This window comes from Palaemon carinicauda, chromosome 4, assembly GCF_036898095.1.
Source record: "Palaemon carinicauda isolate YSFRI2023 chromosome 4, ASM3689809v2, whole genome shotgun sequence".
Lineage (NCBI taxonomy): Eukaryota > Metazoa > Arthropoda > Malacostraca > Decapoda > Palaemonidae > Palaemon > Palaemon carinicauda.
The window spans coordinates 108,323,029-108,346,211 of record NC_090728.1 but is presented as its reverse complement, the minus strand read 5'-3'; the positions used below and the strand labels follow the sequence as shown (position 1 = coordinate 108,346,211).

Here is a 23,183-nt window from a genome sequence, read left to right as displayed (position 1 = left end):
ATTCACAAACAAGGTGTATGTGACAAGTATTACACTGCAAGGTGTTAACACCTTTTACCCGAACTGAATCAGTCCCAAACAGTTCACTGTTCATCGCAGCACTAGACGACAGGTTTCACAACACTACCTGCCGCCACCACAAAATGTTTTAAGTTGTGCACTTTCTTCGCATAATGTTTATAGAAGACTCTAGAGGATATCCAACCAGTGTATGAGCGCGGAGTCTCTGAAAGTCCATATACAGAAAAAAGTTCAGCGAGGAAGCAATCTTTCTCAGATCATGACCTGAGGGTGTACTATCAGGATCCGCTCTGTGAATGAAGTAGGTGAGCTTCGCCCTTTGTTGTTTCAGGGATAAGTTTGATCCTGAGGTTTCGCCTTTGAAGTGCTGTCCTCCCCTGAAGTCTGAAGTTCTTCGAAGATAGACCTTTAGACACTCTACTGGACATAGAGAGACATCTTCCTTCAGAGGGCAGATTCTCCAGAGACCCCACCTTTTGGTGGATAGCTTGTTTTTGGCGAGAAAGGTAGGACCAGGAAAGAGATTCAGTTCTCCCACTTCTGTGAACTGAATATGGCCCTCGTCTCTTGATAGGGCTACTATTCCACTAACTCTAGCCCCTGAGGCTATAGCAAACAAAAATGTCACATTTTGTGTTAGATCCTTTAGAGAGCAATCTTCGTTGTTCAAGGTCGAAGCATCGTGTAAGACTTTGTCCAGAGACCATGAAATGGGCTTTGGAGGGGCTGCTGGTTTAAGTCTAGCGCATGCCTTCGGAATCTTGTTGAAGATTTTGTTTGCCAGGTCCACCTGGAAGGCGTATAGAAGAGGTCTAGTCAAAGCTGACATACACGTAGTTGTTGTGGTGGCAGCCAAGCCTTGTTCGTGAAGGTGGATGAAGAAGGACAGGCAGAATTCTTTTGAGATTTCCGTCGGCTTTTTTTTTTTTTTTTTTTTATAAAAGCAACCCACTTCTTCCAAGACGATTCATATTGTCTTCTGGTTGACTTTGACTTGTATTCTTCTAGAAAGTCTATACTGTCTTTCGAGATCCCAAATCTTTTCTTGACTGCTAAGGCGAGAAAATCATGAGATGAAGGTTTTGGGTTTTCTGTGCTGAAGCGAAGACAGTCGACTTCTGAACCAATTGGGATAGAGCCTGTCGAAAATAATGAATGCTGAAGGCAGACATGGCACACAGGGCTAATAAACAACAACAATGAAAATATTAACATTTATTTACAAAAAGTATAATGATCTTCAACGTTTAAATAAGACCCCAGCACCAATGTCACTAGAATAGATTCACTAAGGTTTTTAGTTGTGGAAGGATCTACTCCCCCAGCCTATTCCGACCAGCTCTACAAATCTGTGAAATAACAAAAGTAACGAATTATAGCCCTTGCAAGCAAAGCAACTTTAAACACGGGTAAAAAATAAATTAAATTGTGAAAATCACACCTCAAATAAACTAAAAGGCGGACATCACACCCTGAATACGCGATTACATGCCAACAAGAAAATACATTAATATATCTAAACATCTTTAACGATTAAAGTAAGGCTAAAAAATATAATGATATACTTATTCAAGCAATTACAAAGTTAAACAAGGTACTACCATAACGAACATTACCTTACAACAAAAAATAATATCATTAAGTGGATAAACTTAAAACCACGTAAATATTTAAGAATATAGAGCCTTAATTTTTAAATAGGATATGAGATTTGGATAATTACTTTAAACAATTAAAGATATTTTGACCTTCAAACCTAAATCGCTAAATATGCCACAAACATAGAAGGACTTACGGGGTTTAAGAGGCTATATTCTTAAGTAGTCGATACAGTAGTCTTCCTTCTGTCCAAAGAGTGGGGATAATGATGACGGTTCCCATAAGGGCGAAGACACATAATCCACGATGTTGATAAGGTAGTAAATCGTTGTCGCAGAGTGGGACGAAGAAATTAAATCACTCCATGGCTCTTTATAAAATCCTTGATAAATTCTCCTTTGCAAAAAAAAAAAAAAAAAAAAAAACAGCCAAATTATGTAAAATGATGATGAGCAGTTAATATAAGTCCATGGCCAATAACTGCTCCACACTTTATATAATGAGAGTTGTTAAACCGACTCTGCTTTTTCTCCAAGGATCTTCAAACTGGAAGATGAAGTAAAACTGGACAGCAGAGCCATCTATTGACATAAACAACCTCAAGACTCCCTTGCCTTCTAATGTTTTTAAAAATAGCAAAAGAGGCTAGAGGCAAAATAATGATGCATTATATATATATATATATATATATATATATATATATATATATATATATATATATATATAAAGGCAATAATAAATTTAAAATCATGGAATTAAATTTATTTCACACTCCAAGGGGGGGATTCAAATTTTTTTATTTTTTATACAACAAATTTGAATCAAAGAAAAATTAAAAACCATCACCAAATCTCAATTATTCATGTCTGAAAGGATAGCCTTAGTTTTAGCCATACTATCAACTGCGGCTTTTCTTTTAACCTTATTTACAACTAATGGGTTCCTATCACATACTGTATATCAATATTACCCAGATCATCAGTTTCGCAGCAACTCAAAATTGGAATGAGAGACGTAACATGACGTTTTACAAGTTCTCTAGTTGCTCCCTTCAACACTGCTGCACCTGTAACTTCATTTATATCATTAACAACAACATCCCTCACAACACCCATTGGATAACTGACTGGTTTCATATTAGACTTTTAAGAACACCACATCTCCAACGTTAAGCTTATTATGTGTGATGGGTCTATACATATCCTTATCATTAGTAGCCTGATAAATCAAATTAACAAATTCAAAGTGATACAGATCAATTAACTTCTGTCTAACTTTCCCAAGTTCCCGATAACCATCCACAATATTACCCACATTATTTCCTTTGGCAAGCCAAGCAGGATCATCATCAACATCATGTAACTCAGGAGTAATACTAACAGAAGGCAAACTTCGTCCGTGTATCAAAATTTCTGGTGTTATAAGATCAGGAATCTCATCACCTATGGTATCTCTAAGGGCTACCTTGAAAGCAATGGGACGCTTGTTAAGCAAATGTACAGTCTGGCCAACAAAAAACTCAAAATCTCTTAAATCCAAGACATGTTTATGTATAGAACTGTAGAGCAACTTTTTAGTGAGTTTAACACAAGTTTCCACCAATCCTCCCAATCTTTTGCATCCTTTGAAGTACTGTTCAAACTTTATTGGCTTAACATTGTTTTGATGGAAATAGGTTTGAACTTCCGAATCGTTCAAAAAATTGGTGATTAAATTTGCGCCAGCACCTATCTGTGAACCCAAATCAGACAAAACTAACTGTGGGATACCATATTCAAAGCAATGCATCTGAAGAGAGCGTAAAAATTCCTTGGTTGAGAGATCTAAACATAGTTTCAAATTAATTGCTCTCGTCCATAAGCAAGTCAAACACAAAAGCCATACTTTACTTTTCTTACCATTTACTTTAACATAGTATGGTCCCAAATGATCAACAAAAATATAACTAAATGGAATTTTAGGAGGATTAATTCTAAAATCACGATAACTACTCTGATTCAGTTTAACCTTTCGTCCATTAAATCTTTTACATTGAATGCAACCCTTGAGGATATTCTTAACTACCGAGAAATAATGAGGAATCCAGAATTTTTTTCTCATTTCTGATAACAATGCATACAGTCCCAAATGACCAAACTTCTGATGCATATCCAAAACAATCAAATTAGTTAATTTACTATCTTTGTGGAAGAGAATAGGAAAATGCAAGTTATTATCGTGTTTCCATTTTGGGACTTTACATCTAACTCGTAAAATACCAAATTTATCCATATAGATATTCAGTTGAGCCACAATATTTGGAACAGCCATAAACCGTTTATCACCACTTTCAAAATAAGCAAAAACTTCAGGAAATCCAAGACCTTGTTCCACCCTAATAACATTCCTATAGGCTTCAAGATACAAATTTACTTCAGAGTAGTTAAAATTCCCAAACCTATCAGGATATTTAACCTTCAGTTTAAGTTTGATGTTATGAATAAACTTTAAAACACACAAGTTTACTCTAACAAGATGTTTAAAGTCAGAAAATCTATCCAAAGGTATAAAATGCTCCCCTCTATTCCCAATTTCTGCCTTGCAATCAGAGGGAGCAATACCAATCATAACATTGATTGGGTCAGGTTTATTAACTTCAGCTGCTAAACATTCATCAGCAAGATTTGGGGGCCCAGTAAAGTAAGTAGTTTTCAACAGTTGCTTATAAGAAACACATCTTGTGATGCAGTCAGCAGGATTCATAACTCCACTAACAAATTTGTATTTCACAGGGTTTTCTTCACAAAGTTTACTTATTTGATTTAAATGATTTGATATGAAAGTGCTGCTTTTCTTCAGTTTTTCCAACTTAGTCACATAACCATTAATCCAACTCAAAGAAACTAAACTATCTGTGCATAATACCAACTCACAAATATTGACAGGCTTCACACACAAAGGACCAGACAACTCTCTCCATTTCAATCAATGTTTTTGTTCCAAGAAAAATGGCCTGAAATTCTAATGATGGAATACTTTTACCTTCCAACTGCTTATTACAATTCTGTTTTTAGCCAATACAAAACTTGCCTGCTTTGTCTCAATATCCAGAATAAAGACAACTACTCCATACATTATTTTACTACTGTCAGTATAAGCAATCAATCTATAACACCCATTCCTATCTCCAATTACTCCAGGAATGGATAATTCAGGAGTTGAATTCAGCTGTTTTACAATATTACACCACTCACAGACTTTATTCTCGGGAAGCTTAGTGTCCCAACCAAGTTGCTTATATGTTTGCAATTCATGCATGAAAATACGAGCCCTATTCAAAATGGGACCATTAATATTATAGGGGTCAAAATTTTAAGCAAGGCTATCAGCTTGTCTGTTCCATCTCAACCCAAACAATTCAAATGTATCTGGAACAAACTCAGGCAAAATTTCGTTAATTTCATCTTGTATGTTCTGGTTGTTAGTAACAAACTGTTGTAGTTCAAATTTATGTGGTGCAAATATACTATTCAAATGATCAAAGGCAAACTTCAAGTTACCATAATCATTCGCAGTCACAGCACCGTTATCCATGTACATCAAAGCATATATTAGCTTCTTTAATTCTCTAACGGGTTCAGAATCATGTTCAACATCAATCATCAGAATTTTATAGAGAGCAACCATTAACAATGTTGGACTACATCTTAGTCCAAAACTTAATCTCATATTCTTGTACACCTCAAGAATAAAGTCTCCCTTACTAACATTCTTAAACCAAAGAAACAAAAGTTTATTCTGATCAACTTCTTTTAAAGCTATCTGCAAAAAAGCCTGTTTAAGATCAAAACAAAGCAAATACTGGTCAAATCTTAAATGCAGCAATGTTATAGAAAGTTTCTGGTTGATACAAGGACCCGGCCACATTGCCTGGTTATGACTAATTGAAGATCTATTTGGTCTCTTCTCACACAATTTTGACAAAAATACCATCCTACATTTGGATTCACGACTCAACTTAAAAACACCCATATGAGCCATAAAACTATGTTCTGGATGTTCCTGAATAAACTGATCAAGATTTTGAATTTTTTCAATGATGCCCTGACTTTCTTGCGTCGACATTATCATCCATTAACTTGAGATACTCCTCATTTTTGAGGAGTGACCATAAATTAGAACTCAAAATTTGTTTAGCAAGGTTAAAATTCCTTCCCAAACGATGAGCAACTCTGCCATTCCACAACAAAGGCATAATCAACCTACCATCAGTGTTACGGATAGTATTATTGAGCAAATATTTAATCAAGCCTTCATTTATTTCAACTGTGTCATCACACAAATCTTTGCTATCCTTATGCAAAATATTAGTACAATGTTCTTCCAGAACTCTAACAGCAGCTCTATTAAGATCCTCATCTTCAAGAGTACAATCACTACTAATGCAAACATTGGAACTGCTTCCAACAAGGTCACCTTGTCCCAGTGCATTACTGCACGACACCATTGAATATCCCAAACCATCCAACGATAATTCAGCCCCAGGATCCCCAACTTCTCCAACATTAGAAAACAAGGTCATTAGCTTATTTGCATGAACAGAAAGATAAGGTAAATTATTAAACATCCTCTCCATATCCCCTGTTAGCATGACTCCCAGCCCTTTTTGGAGATACACAGAAGGATCACAAAGACCAAACCTAACAGTCTATGCCATGATACAATAAGCAGTATCGACTCCCAAAACAAAATCAATTTGTTCCGTAACCGAAATACAAACCACGCTATTTACATTGGGTTTACCTTTTAGTGTAGCTGAAATGGCGAGCCATTAGAATTTAACGAGGGTGTATTACCCCCGCGCTAGTTAGCGGGGGGGGGGGGGGGGGTAGGGGAGTGGTAGCTAGCTACCCCCCCCCCCCCCCCCTTCACACACCGGTGAAGCTCACTTTCACTTTTGGCTCAGACTGGGACAGACGTCTCTGTCTTTGTCCTCGCTTGGCAGCCATTGTTTGTTTTGTCTTTACTTAATCACTTACTTTTCTTTTACTCAATATATATGTAAACATTTTTTCATGTTTGTATATATATTTGAGTATAGAAATCAGTAAGTTTCCTTTTCAGAGTTGTGTGTGTAGTGTACAATATCTCCGTGGAGCCCTCGGCAGTTTAGGCCACCACGGTGTAATTTTATGGGTTGCGATGGAGTTTGACTTCGGTCTTTCTCTCTCTCTCTCTCTCTCTCTTGAGGTCGTTCACCCTTTTACTACGTTACTACGCCTTTTGTAGCTTCCTTCCCGTGTGGGAGGGTTGCTACGCCGTACGTTTTGTCTCAATTAGTTTATGAATCTAATTGTATTTGTTAATTTTTCAGCTTTGTAGAACGATTCCTTTCGGGGTTTTCATTCTTTCTTTAGTGTTCATTCATTTTTAAATTACATAATTATAATTGTTATAATTCTGTTTTGGTTACATCTCTCCTTCCGTGAGTGTAAGTGGTTGTGAGGGCACGTGCCTATTGTGTAATTCTTGTTTTCCTTTCCCTCGGGATTCCTCTTCGGAGCCCTCCCGGGGGAATGAATGTGTGCTAAGGATTTTTGTTTTATTTTTTTTTACAGTTACCGATCTAGTTCGTTTCTGTAATACGGCAACGGTGTGAGCTGTTTTGTTGAGGCCTGGGGATTCGGCTGTTGCTGCCTCCCCTTTGGATTTTCGTAAGGGGCGTGTCTCCTTCTACTGGAAGTACTCCCGTGACGATTGACAGCTCTCCAGTTCATTTTAGAACTCTCAGGAGGCTCGCCTCCTTGGGTGGGTAACTTTCCTTCTGAGGGAAGTTTTTCCTGTCCAGGCTTGAGTTTTTCCCCTTTTGGGGGGTTCTTCTCTTGCCTTTTTTTCGTGCGACTATGCTCTTGGGGCTGATTACAGTTTCGCTCAAGGGGCTGGGCAACTGCAGGAGCCCCTCTTCGGAGGATTTCTCCTTTTAGGTCACTGGCTGACCAGTCTCTTCTACGAAGTGTTTCTCTTTCGTTCGCGAGAGAGTACACTCATAGAGACAACTCTTCGGAGGATTCTTCTGCTGCTGTTGCTGTTGGCCTCCTTCGCCATAAGGCTAACCGTCCGCCTCGTCGTAAGGGCCTCCCATCTCCCTATAAGGGTGCTAAGAGGCGCCTTTTTGAATCTCCGTATGCAGCCTACAACTCCTTCTTCTTGATCTTCCGCCCCTGGTGCAGATGGACAACGGTCTGCCGACGGACATCAGTGTCCCGACGGACAACGATCCCTTCGGGGCTAAGGGTTGCCTCCCACGGGGGTTCTTCCCTTGCGTGTCAGGGTTCCCCTGCGCGCCCTTCTGCTGTGTTCTCTCCTGCTCAGTGTTAGCGCACAGGCGCTCTCCTGCTCCTGCTCAGTGTTAGCGCACAGGTGCTCTCCTGCTCCTGCTCAGTGTTAGCGCACAGGCGCTCTCCTGCTCATCAGCGCTTTCCTGATCGCTAGCGCTCTCCTGTTTGCCAGCGCTCTCCTGTTCGTCAGCGCTCTCTTGTTCGTCAGCTCTCTCATGATGATCATCTCTGCTGTTCCTGTTGGTTCCTGTTACGCGCCCTGTTCGCCCACGTTCGTTCTACAGATCCTACAGTGCTCGCCAGCGATCACCAGCTCGCCAGCGATCTTAGACGCGTCAACGTTCACTTGCTCGTCAGCGATCTCCTACGCGTCAACGTTCACTTGCTCGTCAGCGATCTCCTACGCGTCAACGATCGCCATCGATCTGCCACGCGTGTCAGTTCCCCTGAACACCATCAGTAGCGATCTAGCGCTCGCCTGCTTTGGACCATAATCTCCGGTAGCTGAGTCTTGCCGTAGATCTTCCTCCTGCTCGCCAGCGCTCACCTTTACTTCTGTCCTTCTGTGCGCCAGCTTTCTTCAATCGCCAGCGCACATCTGCACGCCCTTCTTTGCCACGCACCAATGGGCGCCAACGGTTTTCTGACCGTCTAGGATCGCCTGATTAACAGCTTGCTTCAGCGCTCACCTTCCTGATGCACCTGCGCGCCTTCTGTTAGTGCGATGCACGCTAACCATCACTAGTCTCTCTCGCGTTGGCAATCGCCTACGCGCCCGCGCGATTCTTCACCTGCGCGCTAGCGTTTGTTAACGCACCACCGCTCGCCAACGTGCCGTCGCTTGCCGACACGCCGTCGCTTGCCGACACGCCATTGCTTGCCAACGCGCCTGCAATCACTTATGGGCTATCGCTCGCCAGAACGCGCCATCGCTCGTCAATGCGCCATCGCCCGCCTACGCGTCATCGGTCTCCCGACCGCCTGCTCTCACCCGTGCGACCGCACGCCTACGCTCATGCGCAACCGCGCACATGTTCTCCAATGTTCGCCCGCGCACGAACCAACGGTGTTCCGTCGCGCGGACGGATGGTGTTCCGTCGCGGGGACGGACAGTGCTCCGTCGCGGGGACGGACGGTGCTCCGTCGCGCGGGCCGACGGTGCTCCGCCGCGCGGGCCGACGGTGCTCCGCCGCGCGGGCCGACGGTGCTCCGTCGTGCGAGCCTATGGGTTATCGGTCGCGGACCACCAGCTCTCGCCCTTCCTACCACGCTCGCCCTCCTTCTGCGCTCCTTCGCTGACCTTAGTTTGCGTTCCTGCGTGCCCGCGCATGGGCGCTTCCACGTTCGCCCACACGTAAATCATTGATTCACCATCATGCGAGTGCCAGGGCACGCAGGTGAAGAATCGCGCGGGCGCGTAGGCGATTGCCAACGCGCCCGCGCGATTCTTCACCTGCGCGCTAGCGTTTGTTAACGCACCATCGCTCGCCAACGTGCCGTCGCTTGCTGACACGCCATCGCTTTCCAACACGCCTGCAATCTCTTATGGGCTATCGCTTGCCAGAACGCGCCATCGCTCGTCAACGCGCCATCGCCCGCCTACGCGTCATCGGTCTCCCGACCGCCTGCTCTCACCCACGCGACCGCACGCCCACGTGCCTGCACGCCTACACTCATGCGCGACTGCGCACATGCTCTCCAATGTTCGCCAGCGCGCGGACCGACGGTGTTCCGTCGCGCGGACCGACGGTGTTCCGTCGCGCGGACCGACGGTGTTCCGTCGCGCGGACCGACGGTGCTCCGTCGCTCGGACCGACGGTGCTCCGCCACGCGGACCGACGGTGCTCCGCCGCGCGGGCCGGCGGTGCTCCGCCGCGCGGGCCGGCGGTGCTCCGCCGCGCGGGCCGACGGTGTTTCGTCGTGCGAATGTCGGCTTAATTCTTGCAGTATCCATTGGTCGCCTATGGGTTATCGCTCGCCGACCACCAGCTCTCGCCCTTCCTACCACGCTCGCTCTCCTTCTGCGCTCCTTCGCTGACCTTCGTTTGCGTTCCTGCGTGCTTGCGCATGGGCGCTAAAAGGTCAAACATCTTCACAACACAGTAAAAAAGAAGCTATAAAAACAGAACATGTGTGGATATCACGGTGCTAAGAAAGGAATGATGGGAGGTGCGTGGGTGGTATTATTATTATTATTATTATTATTATTATTATTATTATTAAGAGAGAGAGCATTACCCTAATATTGCTCTGAGGGCTACTCCAAGTATCATTAAGGGCCACAGGTTGGGGACCCCGGCTGTATAACATAGTGTAGGTACCGATAACCTGCAAATTTTGAGGCTTCAGACAACCACCACTACTGCCATCTCTTGGCAAATAATGTAAACATTCCTAGTTTTCTGAAACAAGTGATCATATCAGGTGATCTGATTACGGCACCAAAAATACTTAGCTTGATGAAATACACCTGAAATTTAAAAGGAAAGCACATAAATGTTTTATTAAAGCACAATTAACTTTTTAAATAATAGTAATTTTCTAATATGCAATAATGCTCCCGAAATGAAATCGAAGGTGTCAGGCAACTTTTGCCTCTTAACTTTACTGATGTTTTGCATAGGCCCTTGGATCACTTTTCCTTCATTGTAGTTGTAGTTGCGTAATACTCCCAGCTCCTTCATGGGACTTGTTATGCATTCCGTGTAAGGAACGTGTTTAGCATAAGTCTTGATGACAGGTAGAATAAGTGGCTCTTCTATCTCTTTTTTGCTACTTTGCCAAGAGGATGCAGTAGCAGCAACTGTTACACACTGGTTAGATGTCTGGTGCTGGTGAGTTACATGATGCAATCCCTCTCTTGCAGACTGAATCTGCCAAGCAGCAATTTCCATTCTTTTGGAAGGGGGAAGGATAGGTCAATGTCCTAACAAACATTTCTCTTAATGTGCTTGATTTGATGTTGCCGACACCATCTCATAATTTTACATCTTTATGATTACCTATTAGGAAGTGGTCAGAGTTGCCTTTCTTGCTTCCGTATGGGAGCAGACAGTATGACATATCCTGGGAAGAAAAAACCTTTCTGTTTGATTCTAGGGGACATCTTCTTACCAATGAGTCTCTTACTTTAAAGGATGAAAGACTTGTACGCACAGAACAAATGAAAAAATGAGATTCATATTTTTATAGCAACACAAACCAGTCCTTAAAATTGAATTTCCTACCTCAACCACCCCTCTCCATCCCTAGGCCTAAGGACCAAAGTGGCTATTGCGTGACAGGCCGATGGGTGAAGCTCTGCCTTTTTCCACCTATTATTAGCCAACCACTTTGTTAAAAATTCAACGGCTGTTTCAGTGCTGCCGAAGACATATCCCTATTTTAAATAACTCAGGTTTGTAGAGCTAGTAAAATACAAATTACTTTAAAAGTTTATTACTGTATATTTTATGATTAGCTAAAAAAGTCTGGTTTGTCAAAATAAAATTCTTGTTTAAAGTCTCTACAATAACAACCACAAGAAGTTTCTGTTCCATGGATTGAAGACTTATTTATATGTTTCATTAAAACAAAACCCTTGCGCCCTAATGCAACCTATTTTTGTTTGTATTAGTAAGAGCATAAAATGAGGATGGCAGCAAGTAAAATGAATGCTCCAATTTTATGTAGTTCTCTTGGGTTGGAAGTAAAGTTTAAAAATGGAATTAGAAATAGCTATTATAGATATTGTGATTAGTGTACTAATTTTCTTTTTCATTTTATCAACAGTTAAAGACATGCTTGGTTCAATGTTTAATGCAAGATCCACATTGTTGGAACGTATGGTCCCAGCTTTATGTAAAACATTTACCTCAATCGGCAATTTTACTAAAGCATTTAGGTATGTTGAATAACATTTTTTTTTTAATTTAAAAGCTACTATGACTTATTATAAGTAGATTAACATATCAAATGTTATTATGTCAACCTGAGTATTTTGAATGATTAAATATTGGTTTGGATGTCAGATGCTTCTAAATTAAATGGTGATAATTGGAATCTGCAGGCCATAATCACTGGAGATGTATTTTTTAATAGCCACAGTGGTAACTTCTCTCAAATTTCACAATTTGGATATGCTTTCTATTGTCTATAAGTCATGTTTGATAAAAAAAAAAGACCTCTCTTTCTTGATGGTATTTCAGCATATGTTCCTTCCTTCCCCAACAAACCTTACGCTATTTATTAGGGATTATCTTTTGGCAAAACTGGAAGGTTAGCCATTAATGCTTTTAATGTATGGTGGCAACCCTACCCGGCCACTATAGTGGGGAGGGTAGGGGGTGCTGGGGAGTACCCAGCCACCTATATCTACTTACAAACCGGTGAACTATGTCACTTTTTTCTTTTGGCTGGTAGAGATCAGACGTGTCTGCTCTCTCCTCCTTAAGGCTTGGCCATTGAGACCATTGCTTTATGCAACATCTTTCTCTTTTCAGGTGTGACTTTTCTTTTGACGCTCCCATGCATACCTGCCCTGGTCCTGAAGGGCTCTTCTGCTGCACCTTCATGTCATCGGTTGACACCGATCCGTACTCACTATGCCCAACCTGAAGGGGGTATCACTGCGAGCAGGGTTCGAACTCTGCGACGAGTGTAGGGAGTGGCTTACCTCCCAGTGAGAGAGGTTTGAGCATCTTAGAAAGTAGTAGTGCGAGAGTGATCTCGCCCCCGGGGTCTTCCTTAGGGGCGAAGAGACCTCGGACTTCCTTTTCCCAAACTCCCCAACCTCCCTCCGAAGCTGCTCCTCCCCTGTCCTCCTCTTGGGGGGGGGGGGGCGATTGAGTAGGAGTGTAGACCATTTAACCTCATGGCTTCCCCGTAGAGGTGCACCTTTGCCTCCGGCTGCCGAGGAACCATTCTCACTTTCAGATGTTCTGTAGGCATGGCCATCCCCGGGAGTGACTGAACCCCATTCCAAGGAAGCTTTGCTTCAGTTCCTTCAGTGCGGGGCGCGCAGAAATCCTTCGCCTGCTACTGCCACTACTGCTGACGCTTTAGCTGTTTGCGAAGTCCAACTCTTGCCTTTCCTGGTCCTTCCATGCAGTACCGTGGTCAACGCTCCTGCTCACCCATCCGTTGGCCTCTTGCTAATGACGAGTCCCCTTGCAATACTCGGACCTCGTCGTCTCTTGACTATCCATAATTTCTTTCTTCCCGCAGGTGACGCTCCAGCAGGCGTCTTCAACGCTTGCCTACGATGGATCATGACCCTGCGACCAATCGACGACAACTGAGGATGTCGTTCTCGGCGATCCAGTGATTGCCACAGATCACAAGACCAATGAGCATCACGATCTCAACTTAGTTCTTCCAGAAGACGGTCTCCTTCTCAAGCTAAACACTCACATTCACGAGCTAGATGCTCACGTTTACAAGCTAAGCACTCACGTTCACTAGTTAGACACTCACACTCATGATCACGAGCCGGACGCTTACGATCACGAGCTATACGCTTACAATCACAGAGCAAACGCTTATGATCACGAGCAAAGCGCTTCTCTTCACGAGGCAGACCCTCTTCTTCAAGAGCTAAGGGTTCTCATTTCACGAGCGAGACACTCTTCCAAGCGATCCTCTTCACGAGGACGACGATCCTCCTCACAAGGATGATGCACCCCATAGTGAGTTCGATGAACAAACTCTTGTTCTTGGTGTTCGTTCTCAGGATCTCAACACTTGCATTCATGATCATCGCTACGCTCTTTGACACTGTGATCTCCTACTTCCTAAGCATGGAAAAGGATCTCCCAACCGACACTCCTACCCCATGCTTCCTTTGCTGTATGGAGAGTCCTTGCTTTGCTTTCGCCCACAAAGTGTCGCTCTCCGACGCAATGCCTGCCAATGAGATGCTCCTCCCCTTGTCCGAGGTTTCCTTCGTCTCCTCCGACCAATCGCAGCCCTGCAGCACAGCAGAGGCCCCCAAGGCATCCTCCTCCATGCTCGCCCTCGATCACTCATGAAACGCGTCCATCTGCTCATTAATCGCCCTCTTCCATGTGTGAATTAGTCAATTTCACACATTAAAGCTCCTCTTTCATGAGCAGACACAAGCCCAAGCCTTCAAGAAGAGCCTCTGCAACTGCTCCTTTAGATAACGTCCGCAGCGGTCGCCCTATTGCCTTTCCAGAGGTTTTTAAAGACCCCACCAATAGATTTGCAGGTGTTCCGATTTCCCTTGATCGTCCTAAAAGGATCACGAAGGAACACTTGTTGATGCCTCAAAGGTTAACTCTTCCTTCCTTTAGAGCTCTGAAACATCGGCCGGCTAAGAGACGCCCTCTCCTCCAGGTCTTCCGAAGGACATCCCAGACCTGACGTCCGTAGGTGGTCTCCCTTCGTGGTATGACACCTTGGTGTCTGCCCTGCAGAAGTCCCTTTCTGGCTCTGTCCTTCCAGCCCCACCTAAAACTCAGCAACTTCAGATCCGAGCTTCTACCCCCGAGATCCCACTAGAGAGGTTGTATCCATCCCTGTCTCCTCCGCAGGCCCTTCTGATCCCAGGAAGAAAGCCTTCTCAACCTCACGCCCTTGCCAAACCTCCGGTTCACTCATCTCTGTCTTCCAGACCTAGAGACGAGTGAAGGGTTGATGTCCAAGGCTTCGGTCCACTTCCTTTCACTCCTGTCCGCTCCAGCGATAAGATAACAACCAGAGAGAGGCAAAGGATAACCTTGTGGTACTCCACCATGCGCGGACCGGCTTCATCCATGGTTGAGTAGAGACATGGACTCTCCCTTTGAAATCTCTTTTCAAGATTTTGGACCAGAACCCCAAGAGGTGGTTCCTCTGGAACTTCGACCTGTCCTCATGCCTCTAGACGAGGAGGAACCTTCAATTTCCGAGGCTCACTCCCCAATGGAAATGCAAGCTCCCCCAGAGCTTCCCTCCTGGAGAAGCATTTTCCCCCTCGCATGGAACCTAAAGATACAAAGATGGTTCTTAAGAACTCTAAAGTAAGGGAAGCACTCAGGTTGAGAGAGCCAGGGAATCCCCCGAGGCGGGACACTCCCAAGAAGCCTCCCTTGTTGATGACTTTGAACTACCTTGGGCTCCTATGGGTAAGAGAAGTCCTAAGTTCTGCTCTCAAGATGGATGCAGAGTCGGGACATGCATTCTGGCAAGACTTTGCTTGCATGTGTATGATTAATAAGCTGTCGGATCTGGCCCCCCCCCCCCCCCCCCCGAATGGCAAGAAAATGGTCCTGGACCACTTGTTTGGCACCCAGATCCCCCTGAAACCAGTGTGGTCTTGGCCTGGTCGAAGGAACTGACAGCTGCCAGAAAGAAAGTTATCTCCCAGATAGCAAGTTCCTCGAGTTCCTTATATGCGGGCATTTCTTCCAGACTTCTCCCACTTCTTTTTGTTTTACGAAGGGAGTATTATGAGGTTGCTAGCGAGCCCCTTCCAGCCCTAACCCTTGATCCTTAGGTAGACTCTCTTACTATATATCTTTCCATCCAGAGACTTTCTAACCTGACTACGTCGCCTACGGCATCTGAGCTCCTCAGCATTGAGAAGGGCACGAAGTATGCCATGTAGGCTGCTTCGTGGCGTGACCTATGGCTGGGGTCCTTGGGCCATAATGTTAGATCTGAGGATTTATCCAAATGTTGGATCTGAGGATTTATCCAAGGAATCTACAAGGCGGTCCTTGGAATTCTTCCTCTTGTCGGGTACCCGCACTCAGGATTCCTTTCCCCACCAGGTAGTCAACCTGTGGGAGAATGCAATTCTAAAGAGGAGGGATAGTGTGATTGGGAGATTCCATAAGCTGGTGCTGAAAGCTAAAATCACTCACTTACGTAACTCTACACTTGAGGGTACTTACCTCTTGATCCAGAGGAATTAAATAAGGCCGCTGACAGGTGGAGAAAATCCTCCTAGGATTCTCTCCTCTAGAGGGCTATGACTTCCAAGCCCTATGGAAGGACCCTTCAAACTCCCAGGAATCAGCCCCCAATTAGATTTTCCTCAACATCCAGGTCATCAGGATCCTCTTGGAGGACGTCAAGACGTCCTTTTCTGGACAATCCTCTCACCCGTCCACCGGTGGCGGGATGCCTGTAACACCTTAGGTAGAGATTGCAGCTTCATGAGCCAGATTCCTGGACGATCTCTGTGATCGGCGTAGGGTATCGCATCCCGTTTCCTGTACTGACAGGGGATCAAATTCCAAGTTCCTATATAAAGGGATCCGTAAAGGAGGGCTGAAGTCCAGATCATGTTGCAGAAGGGTAGTCTCCAAGAGGTCTTCGTTGTGTCTCCAGGCTTCTACAGTCGACTCTTTATTGTGAAAAAGTCGTGTGGAGGCTGGAGACCAGTTGGCGATCTCTCGGCCTTGAACAAGTTTCTTCTTCAAACTCCGTTTAGGATGGAGACAGAAGACACGGTCATTCAAGTAGTAAGACAAGTGGACTTCATGTGCACACTGTATCTCCAAGACTCATACTTCCAGATCCCAATCCATCCGTCTTCAAGGAAGTATTTAAGAGTCATACGCGTGAATAGGCATTACCAGTTCAAAGGCCTAGGCTTTAGCCTCTTGACAGCACCTCAGGTCTTCACGAGGGTGTTTATCCTATTGTTATCTTGGGCTCACAAGAACAGCATTCGTCTCTTAAGATACCTCGACGATTAACTAATTCGAGCAGACTCTGTTATGACCCTTCTTCAACACTGAGACAGGCTTCTCGAGTTTTGTAAGGATCTGGGGATCGTGATATAATCAAGAATCCATTACTGCTCCCCTCTCAGAGACTGGTTTACCTGGGTATGATTATACAGTCAAACCTCATTAATCGTGGTTTCTTGCTTCGCAGTGTAGGTTTTTCGTGGCCAAGAAGAAGAAGAAAAAAGAAAATTTTGTTATTTTTTACCCAACATAAAGAATTTGATTTCTAATAGTTGGCAGTAGCATTGGGATGGCCAAGAACAATGAAATACCTATTAAATAAAAATTCTCTTAAAAATTGCAATAAAATTCAAGCTGGGCGATAATTTCAAATAGCCCCCGCTATTTTACACTGGGAGCTCTGCGCGCCACTATCATAACTCTCTCTGTACAGTGTGTATCCATTTATTGTGGTAAAATGTTACAGCTATATTTGAAATAAACCGGATTTTAATTAAACTGGTGTTTCACTTACTGTATCCAATAAAGGGATTTTGACGAAGGAAAAATCTATTTCTGGGGAGAGACCTGTGGCGCCGGGTGAAAAGTCCTTCTTGTATGTCTTTTCTGATAAAACCTTCCAATTATACCAGAGAAAGATAAAAGCATGGAATGCTGAGGTTACAACCCTCGCGCGAGCACCTTTTGGGTGTCGTGTATAAAGCAAAGGCGCGTGAAATCCACTATTCACAGGTTGTCTTCCATTTAGTTAATTCCTTCGTCAAAGGGATGGGCCGATACAACGGCCCTAGACACACCCACATCGCCGCACCACCCACGCCACGACGCGAGCGCCATCTGAACTACATCCTTCTTTTTGGAATACTAAGTGTTGATTTGTTTTGTTGTGCTCTCGGTCTTTTTTATCTATCGTGGATTTATTTTGTCATGTCCGAAGCTTCACCTTCACACATTCCAATGTTAAGTACCATAGTTTGTTTTGACAGTATTTTATTGTACCGGGCTTTTGTTTTATATCCAGTATAGTCTGTTTTATTATTCCCGTCTGGCCTTTCATGGCGGCCATTGTTTGTTCACTTGTTGGGAATTCATCTTTGTCTGCCCGTTTAGTACTCTGTCACTTAGGTTCTTGGTTAAGTCCCTGGCCTTATGCCTTTAGAACCGTTATTATTTTTATTTTTATTTTTTTGTGTATTTATGCTCATGGTACTTTTTGCTAGTAAGTCCAGCCTACGAACGAGATAGCGATTTAGCTTTGTATTTGTTTAGTGCCCGCCCCTCCGAGGCGTTCGTCACTCGACTGTGCTATTTATTTAAAGTTTTAGCAGATGCTATTCTTCGATCGTAGTGTTATATGGATGTACATTTTTATTTTATACGTTTATAATAGTGTTGTGTGATTTTTAGTCCTGTTTTTGTGTCCAAGAGAGCGAGAGATTGGGGTCCCCGTTTTCTGTTCGCAGTCACGAGTTACCCCTTTCTCTCGTTTTCTTTCTTTGCTCTGGTGGTTGAGCGGATTTCCCGTTTTCCGTTTTGTGCGTTCAACGGGTTCTCCCTCCCTCACCTCTCCCCCTCGGGGTGGATGATAACTTACTAGTTATTTATTTTTCGTGACTTTTCAATTGTTAGCGTTATTTTGGTCCGTGTTCGTCCTCTCCCCGTTACGGCTCGGGAGTAGTTTATGAACGTTTTCCACTCCGCCTTGAGTTCTACTCCGGCTTGAGGGATTCTCAATGACTTTCGTTCTATTGTTATATTTATATATTGTTTACTACATGGGACGGGCTTCATATTGTTTAGATACGACCCTCCGGTGGCCCTTACTGCGGTCTCAGGCCACGGCCATATCCACAATAGCCATTGTTATTACAATTGTGTTTTTATTCACAATAATTATTCAGGACCTTTCTTCTCCCTCCGGCCTCACCGGAGTTTGTAAATACGCTTTGCTATGATCTAAGCCTTAGCCTTTAGCTGCGGCTTGGCTTTTATATCTTCACAATTGAATTATTAGCCACAATTGAATTATTCAGGGTATCTCATTATCCTCCGGCGTCACCGGAGGTCGCCCATACACTTCACACTTATATTTGCCTTGCCTTTGGCTAAGACGGCATTATTCAGGACATCTCATTACGCTCCGGCTTCACCGGAGGTCGCCCATACACTTAACACTTATATTTGCCTTGCCTTTAGCTAAGGCTGGTGTTTATATTTATTTTAAGGGCATGTCACTGCTTCCCCGACCCTCGCAGGTCGGCAGATTGCTTTAAGTTATTTATCCTTATGTCATTAACAGACATTAGGTAAATTACAAATATACAAACATTTGGATATTATAGTGCCAACAATGGTTTTGGCCGAATAGCGATTTAAACGTTTGCGATTTAGTCTGTTTGTCTGTTAGTTTGTACTCGCCCCAGGAAGGCTCGATTTAGACTATATCCTTATTTATTGGTTACGTTGTCGTTATTCTTCGTTTTTGGTTATTACAATGACTAAAAATGAAAAAGAAAAAGGAAAAAATAAAAATAAAATAAAAACAATCAGTTTTATTTTACTTTCCTTATATTATTGTGTGATGTTAGCTTTTATTATGTAACCTTGAGAGTGAGAACATAGGGTGCTCGTTTATTAGCTCGAGTAAGGGAGGTGATTTTCCCGTTCTCTGTTTTTATACGTTCACGAGTTATTCAGGCCTCCTCTTATTATCAGAGTTGATGATAGTACGTTTAATGTTATACACGTTTTATTGATGTGGTTACTGTTAATATAGCTAACACTATTAGTAGGAACGTTGGTGTATGAGTCATTAATTGTATCCAATAATGCATGTAATATTCACATCTTGGTATCAAATTTATAATTAAATACATAGCGAATTATAATCTCATGCATTGTTTATATTCAAATCAGCTGATCAAATCTATGTAGTCTGTCATCAACCTATATTCACTTTCACGATATTATCCCACTGATATGACCATTCACTTTCACATAATTATCTCACTGATGTAACTTATCATGCATAATAGTATGATATCTCCTTCACATTCTTCACTTATTAATATATCCTTAATCCTTTTCCCAAATCCCTTTCGTACATATACTTTGCCCTCCCACACACATCTACAACGTATCGTTCCAACTCTTGATTCTTTTTATTTTTCGCGATTTTATTCATCGTCTCTTTTCTGGCATTTTCATCTTCTTAATCATTCTAAACCCCTTTCTTATCCCTTATTCCACGTATTCCCATTCCTATTTTTCAATCCTTCTTGCATTTCCCAAATTCATTGATTTCACTAATTTATTTAAATTAGCGTAGATTTGGTTGAGGGAATGTGCTAGAAAGAACTTGGCTACCGCAAGGTCCGGGCAAACTGAATGCACGCACGCTACCACCTCCCCATGTCTCGTTCTCTTTGTCGTATTGTTTGTTCGTCCTCTCTCCCTGGTGTTTTACTTAACTGTGTCAAATAATAATGCAGGTAATATTCACATTTAAGTATCGTATTTATACTTAAAAACATAGCGAATTATAATCTTATACATTGTTTATATTCAAATCAGCTGATCAACCCTGCCTAGTCCGTCTTCAACCTCCATTTTTGGATCAAATAACTCCCTTATTTATAAGGCATGCTACCTCTGATGCACGATATTTTATAGATTGCTCTGTAGTGCTTAATCATAAAGCCTCAATAGAGACTTAGCAAAGAAACAAAGGCTTCATTTATTACAGACAGAGAGAGAGAGAGAGAGAGAGAGAGAGATTTTTTTTTGAAATTTTTGGCCTCTCTCTCTCTCTGTAATAAATAAAATCTGTTTTTTGCTCAGTCTCTATTGAGGGTTTATGAAAAAGCACCACAGAGCTAAAAACTATAATATACACCAGATATTTAAAACAAAAGCACATAGGTTTTTTATTAAAGCACAATTAACTTTAAACAATAGTAATTTTCTGAAATGCAATAATAGCTTCTGAAATTAAATTGATTATTGAGAGAGGGAGAGAGATATTGGATGCACAGTTTTTTTTTTTATTTATTTTAAAGAAACTATTATTATTGAGATATTCAAGTTTTTAGTTTATAAAATAAGCTGTATTTTTGTTTTAGAAAGCATAGAAACAACACGTAAGTTGCGTCATGCTTCTAGAATAGCAGTGTAGGCTACAGTCGTCTGAACGAAAACACCGAACATTTACAGTAAGTACAGTTAAGCTGTACTGTAGTAATATTACTGTACATGAATTACAGTAACATACATTACAGTATCAGTGAGTATTAGGTTACTGTACGGTATTACTAGATAGGAACAAGTTTTGCTATACAGAACAGTTAGGGGATGATGACGATTAGGTAGACTTTACCATGGCATAATAACGTACTATAACCTTACTTTGTCCAGTACATAGTGTGCAAATGTTCTGTACACTGTACATATGATTATAAACTGTAGTAGAAACCAAATTAAAACCTTTAGGCAGTATTTACTGTGTTAGATCATCAGCTCGGGCACCCGCTTGTGGCAAGGGACAGTGAATTTTTAGGTTAGGAGGTAGCCCTCCGAGGGTAACATTTATTCGCGAATTTTCACTTATCGCAACTGTCTCTGTAACCTAACTATTGTGATAAGCGAAGTTTGACTGGAGACACCAATCTCCAAAAAGTCTCTCCATCAGACGACAGAGTACGCAGGCTGAAGGAAGTGGCAAGTCCCTTCCTCATACAGGAGGCTCCCAGCCCAACAATGGTTGTGCCTTCTAGGCCATCTCACATCCCTGACCTGTCTTGTTCCCAGCTGTCGCCTCAGAATACGATCTCTTCAGTGGTGAATCAAGCCCGTGTGGAACCAGCACTCTGGCTCCCTGGACACCTTAGTCCCAATGGGACAGGATCTAGTAGAGGATCTTCAGTGGTGGTTATCAAACGAAAACCTCTTCAAAAGACTGGATCTTCTCGTCCCTCCTCTGGACTTGATGCTCTACATAGACGCATCAAAAGAAACGGGGGTGGCCATTTGCTGCAACACGTGGTCTCAGGCCTCTGGTCCGAATCCAAAAGATACCAGCACATAACGAGATGAGAGCAGCCTTCCTGGCTCTCCAACAATTCCAACAGTTGCTGGCGGGCCACTCTGTAGTTCTGATGAGCAACACTACTACGGTAGTGGCTTACATAAACAAACAAACCGGTACCTTTTCACAGCCCCTATACTATCTTATAGTGGAGATGCTAAGGTGGACTATCTTATAGTGGAGATGCCAAGGTGGATAGAAGAGCATTATGTGACCCTACTACCTCGCTTCATTCCAGGCAAGAGGAATGCACTCGCAGACAACCTGAGCAGAGCGAGTCAGATAGTGGGTTCCAAACTGTCTTTGAATCCTCTGTTAGCCAACAAAGTCCTGACTTTTTGTGGTTCCCCGACTGTAGATCTGGTTGCAACGTCCCTGAACTTCAGGCTCCCGCTATATTGCTCTCCAGTTCCGGACTCTCAAGCTCTATGGCAAAATGCATTCCAACAATGGTGGGAGAATATAAACGTTACGCTTTTCCCCCCGTTTTGTCTGATGAGAAAGGTAAAATATAAGACCAGAGTATCCAACAACCTACTGATAACTATTATATCCCCTCTGTGGCACCATGCAGAATGATTCTTGTACCTTCTGCAACTCTTGGTAGATCTTCCAAAAGAACTCCCTCTACGACAAGATCTACTCAGACAATCACATGTGAACATCTTCCACAAGGGAGTTCCATCTCTTCGGCTTCACGCCTGAAGACTATCCAAATTCCCCTTTCTCAGAGAGGCTTTTCGCAACAAGTTGCGAGAAGGATGTGTGGATACCTATGGAAATCTTTGGAACTCAGTTTACCAGGCAAAGTGGACTGTCTTCTATGGTTGGTATCGTGGAGGGGGTATCTCTCCCCTCGATGCCACAATTTCATTAATAGTGGAATTTCTCTATACCTTCGGGAGGAAAACTTCTCTCGTTCTTGGAGGTGAAAGGCTATAGCTCATCCTTAAGCTTAGCCTTTAGATTGAAAGGAGTAGATCTTTCCTCTTTGTTGGAGCTTTCTCTCCTTATATGGAGTTATTAGATCACTTGCCTCCAGTCGGAGATAAAACCACCTCCTTGGAACGTGGTTCGCGTCTTGCGTATCTTAAAGGGGCCACCCTATGAACCGTTATGCCATGCAACAGACTGTAACCTTACTTTGAAGATGGCATTCCTACTCCTTTAGCTTCAGCAAAGAGAAGAAGTGAATTTCATGGTCTCTCATACGACATCTCCCATTCAAGGGTATGGGGGAAGTGACACTCATCTTTGTCCCCGAGTTTATTGCAAGATACAAAATCTGGGGCTACTGGACCCTAGATTTGGGCCCTTTCAGATTAAGAATCTCCGTTCTGCAACCAATGATCCAGATTAATTGTTACTCTGCCCAGTGAGAAGTTTGATATATTACCTTAAACACACAACTCGTCCTCAGGGAGCATTACAAAGAGGATCACTAAAAATACCATTTCGTCCTTGATTCGTAAAGTCATAGAC

The 23,183-nt window shown here is 43.1% G+C and overlaps 1 protein-coding gene across 1 annotated transcript in view; it reads left to right on the top strand.

Annotated features, from left to right (window-relative positions):
• Tmem214 (Transmembrane protein 214) overlaps positions 1 to 23,183 on the top strand; it is a 377,130-nt gene that overhangs the window by 175,960 nt on the left and 177,987 nt on the right. Inside the window, 1 exon segment of the mRNA XM_068372549.1 lies at positions 11,709 to 11,820. Coding sequence (XP_068228650.1) covers positions 11,709 to 11,820 — 112 coding nt within the window.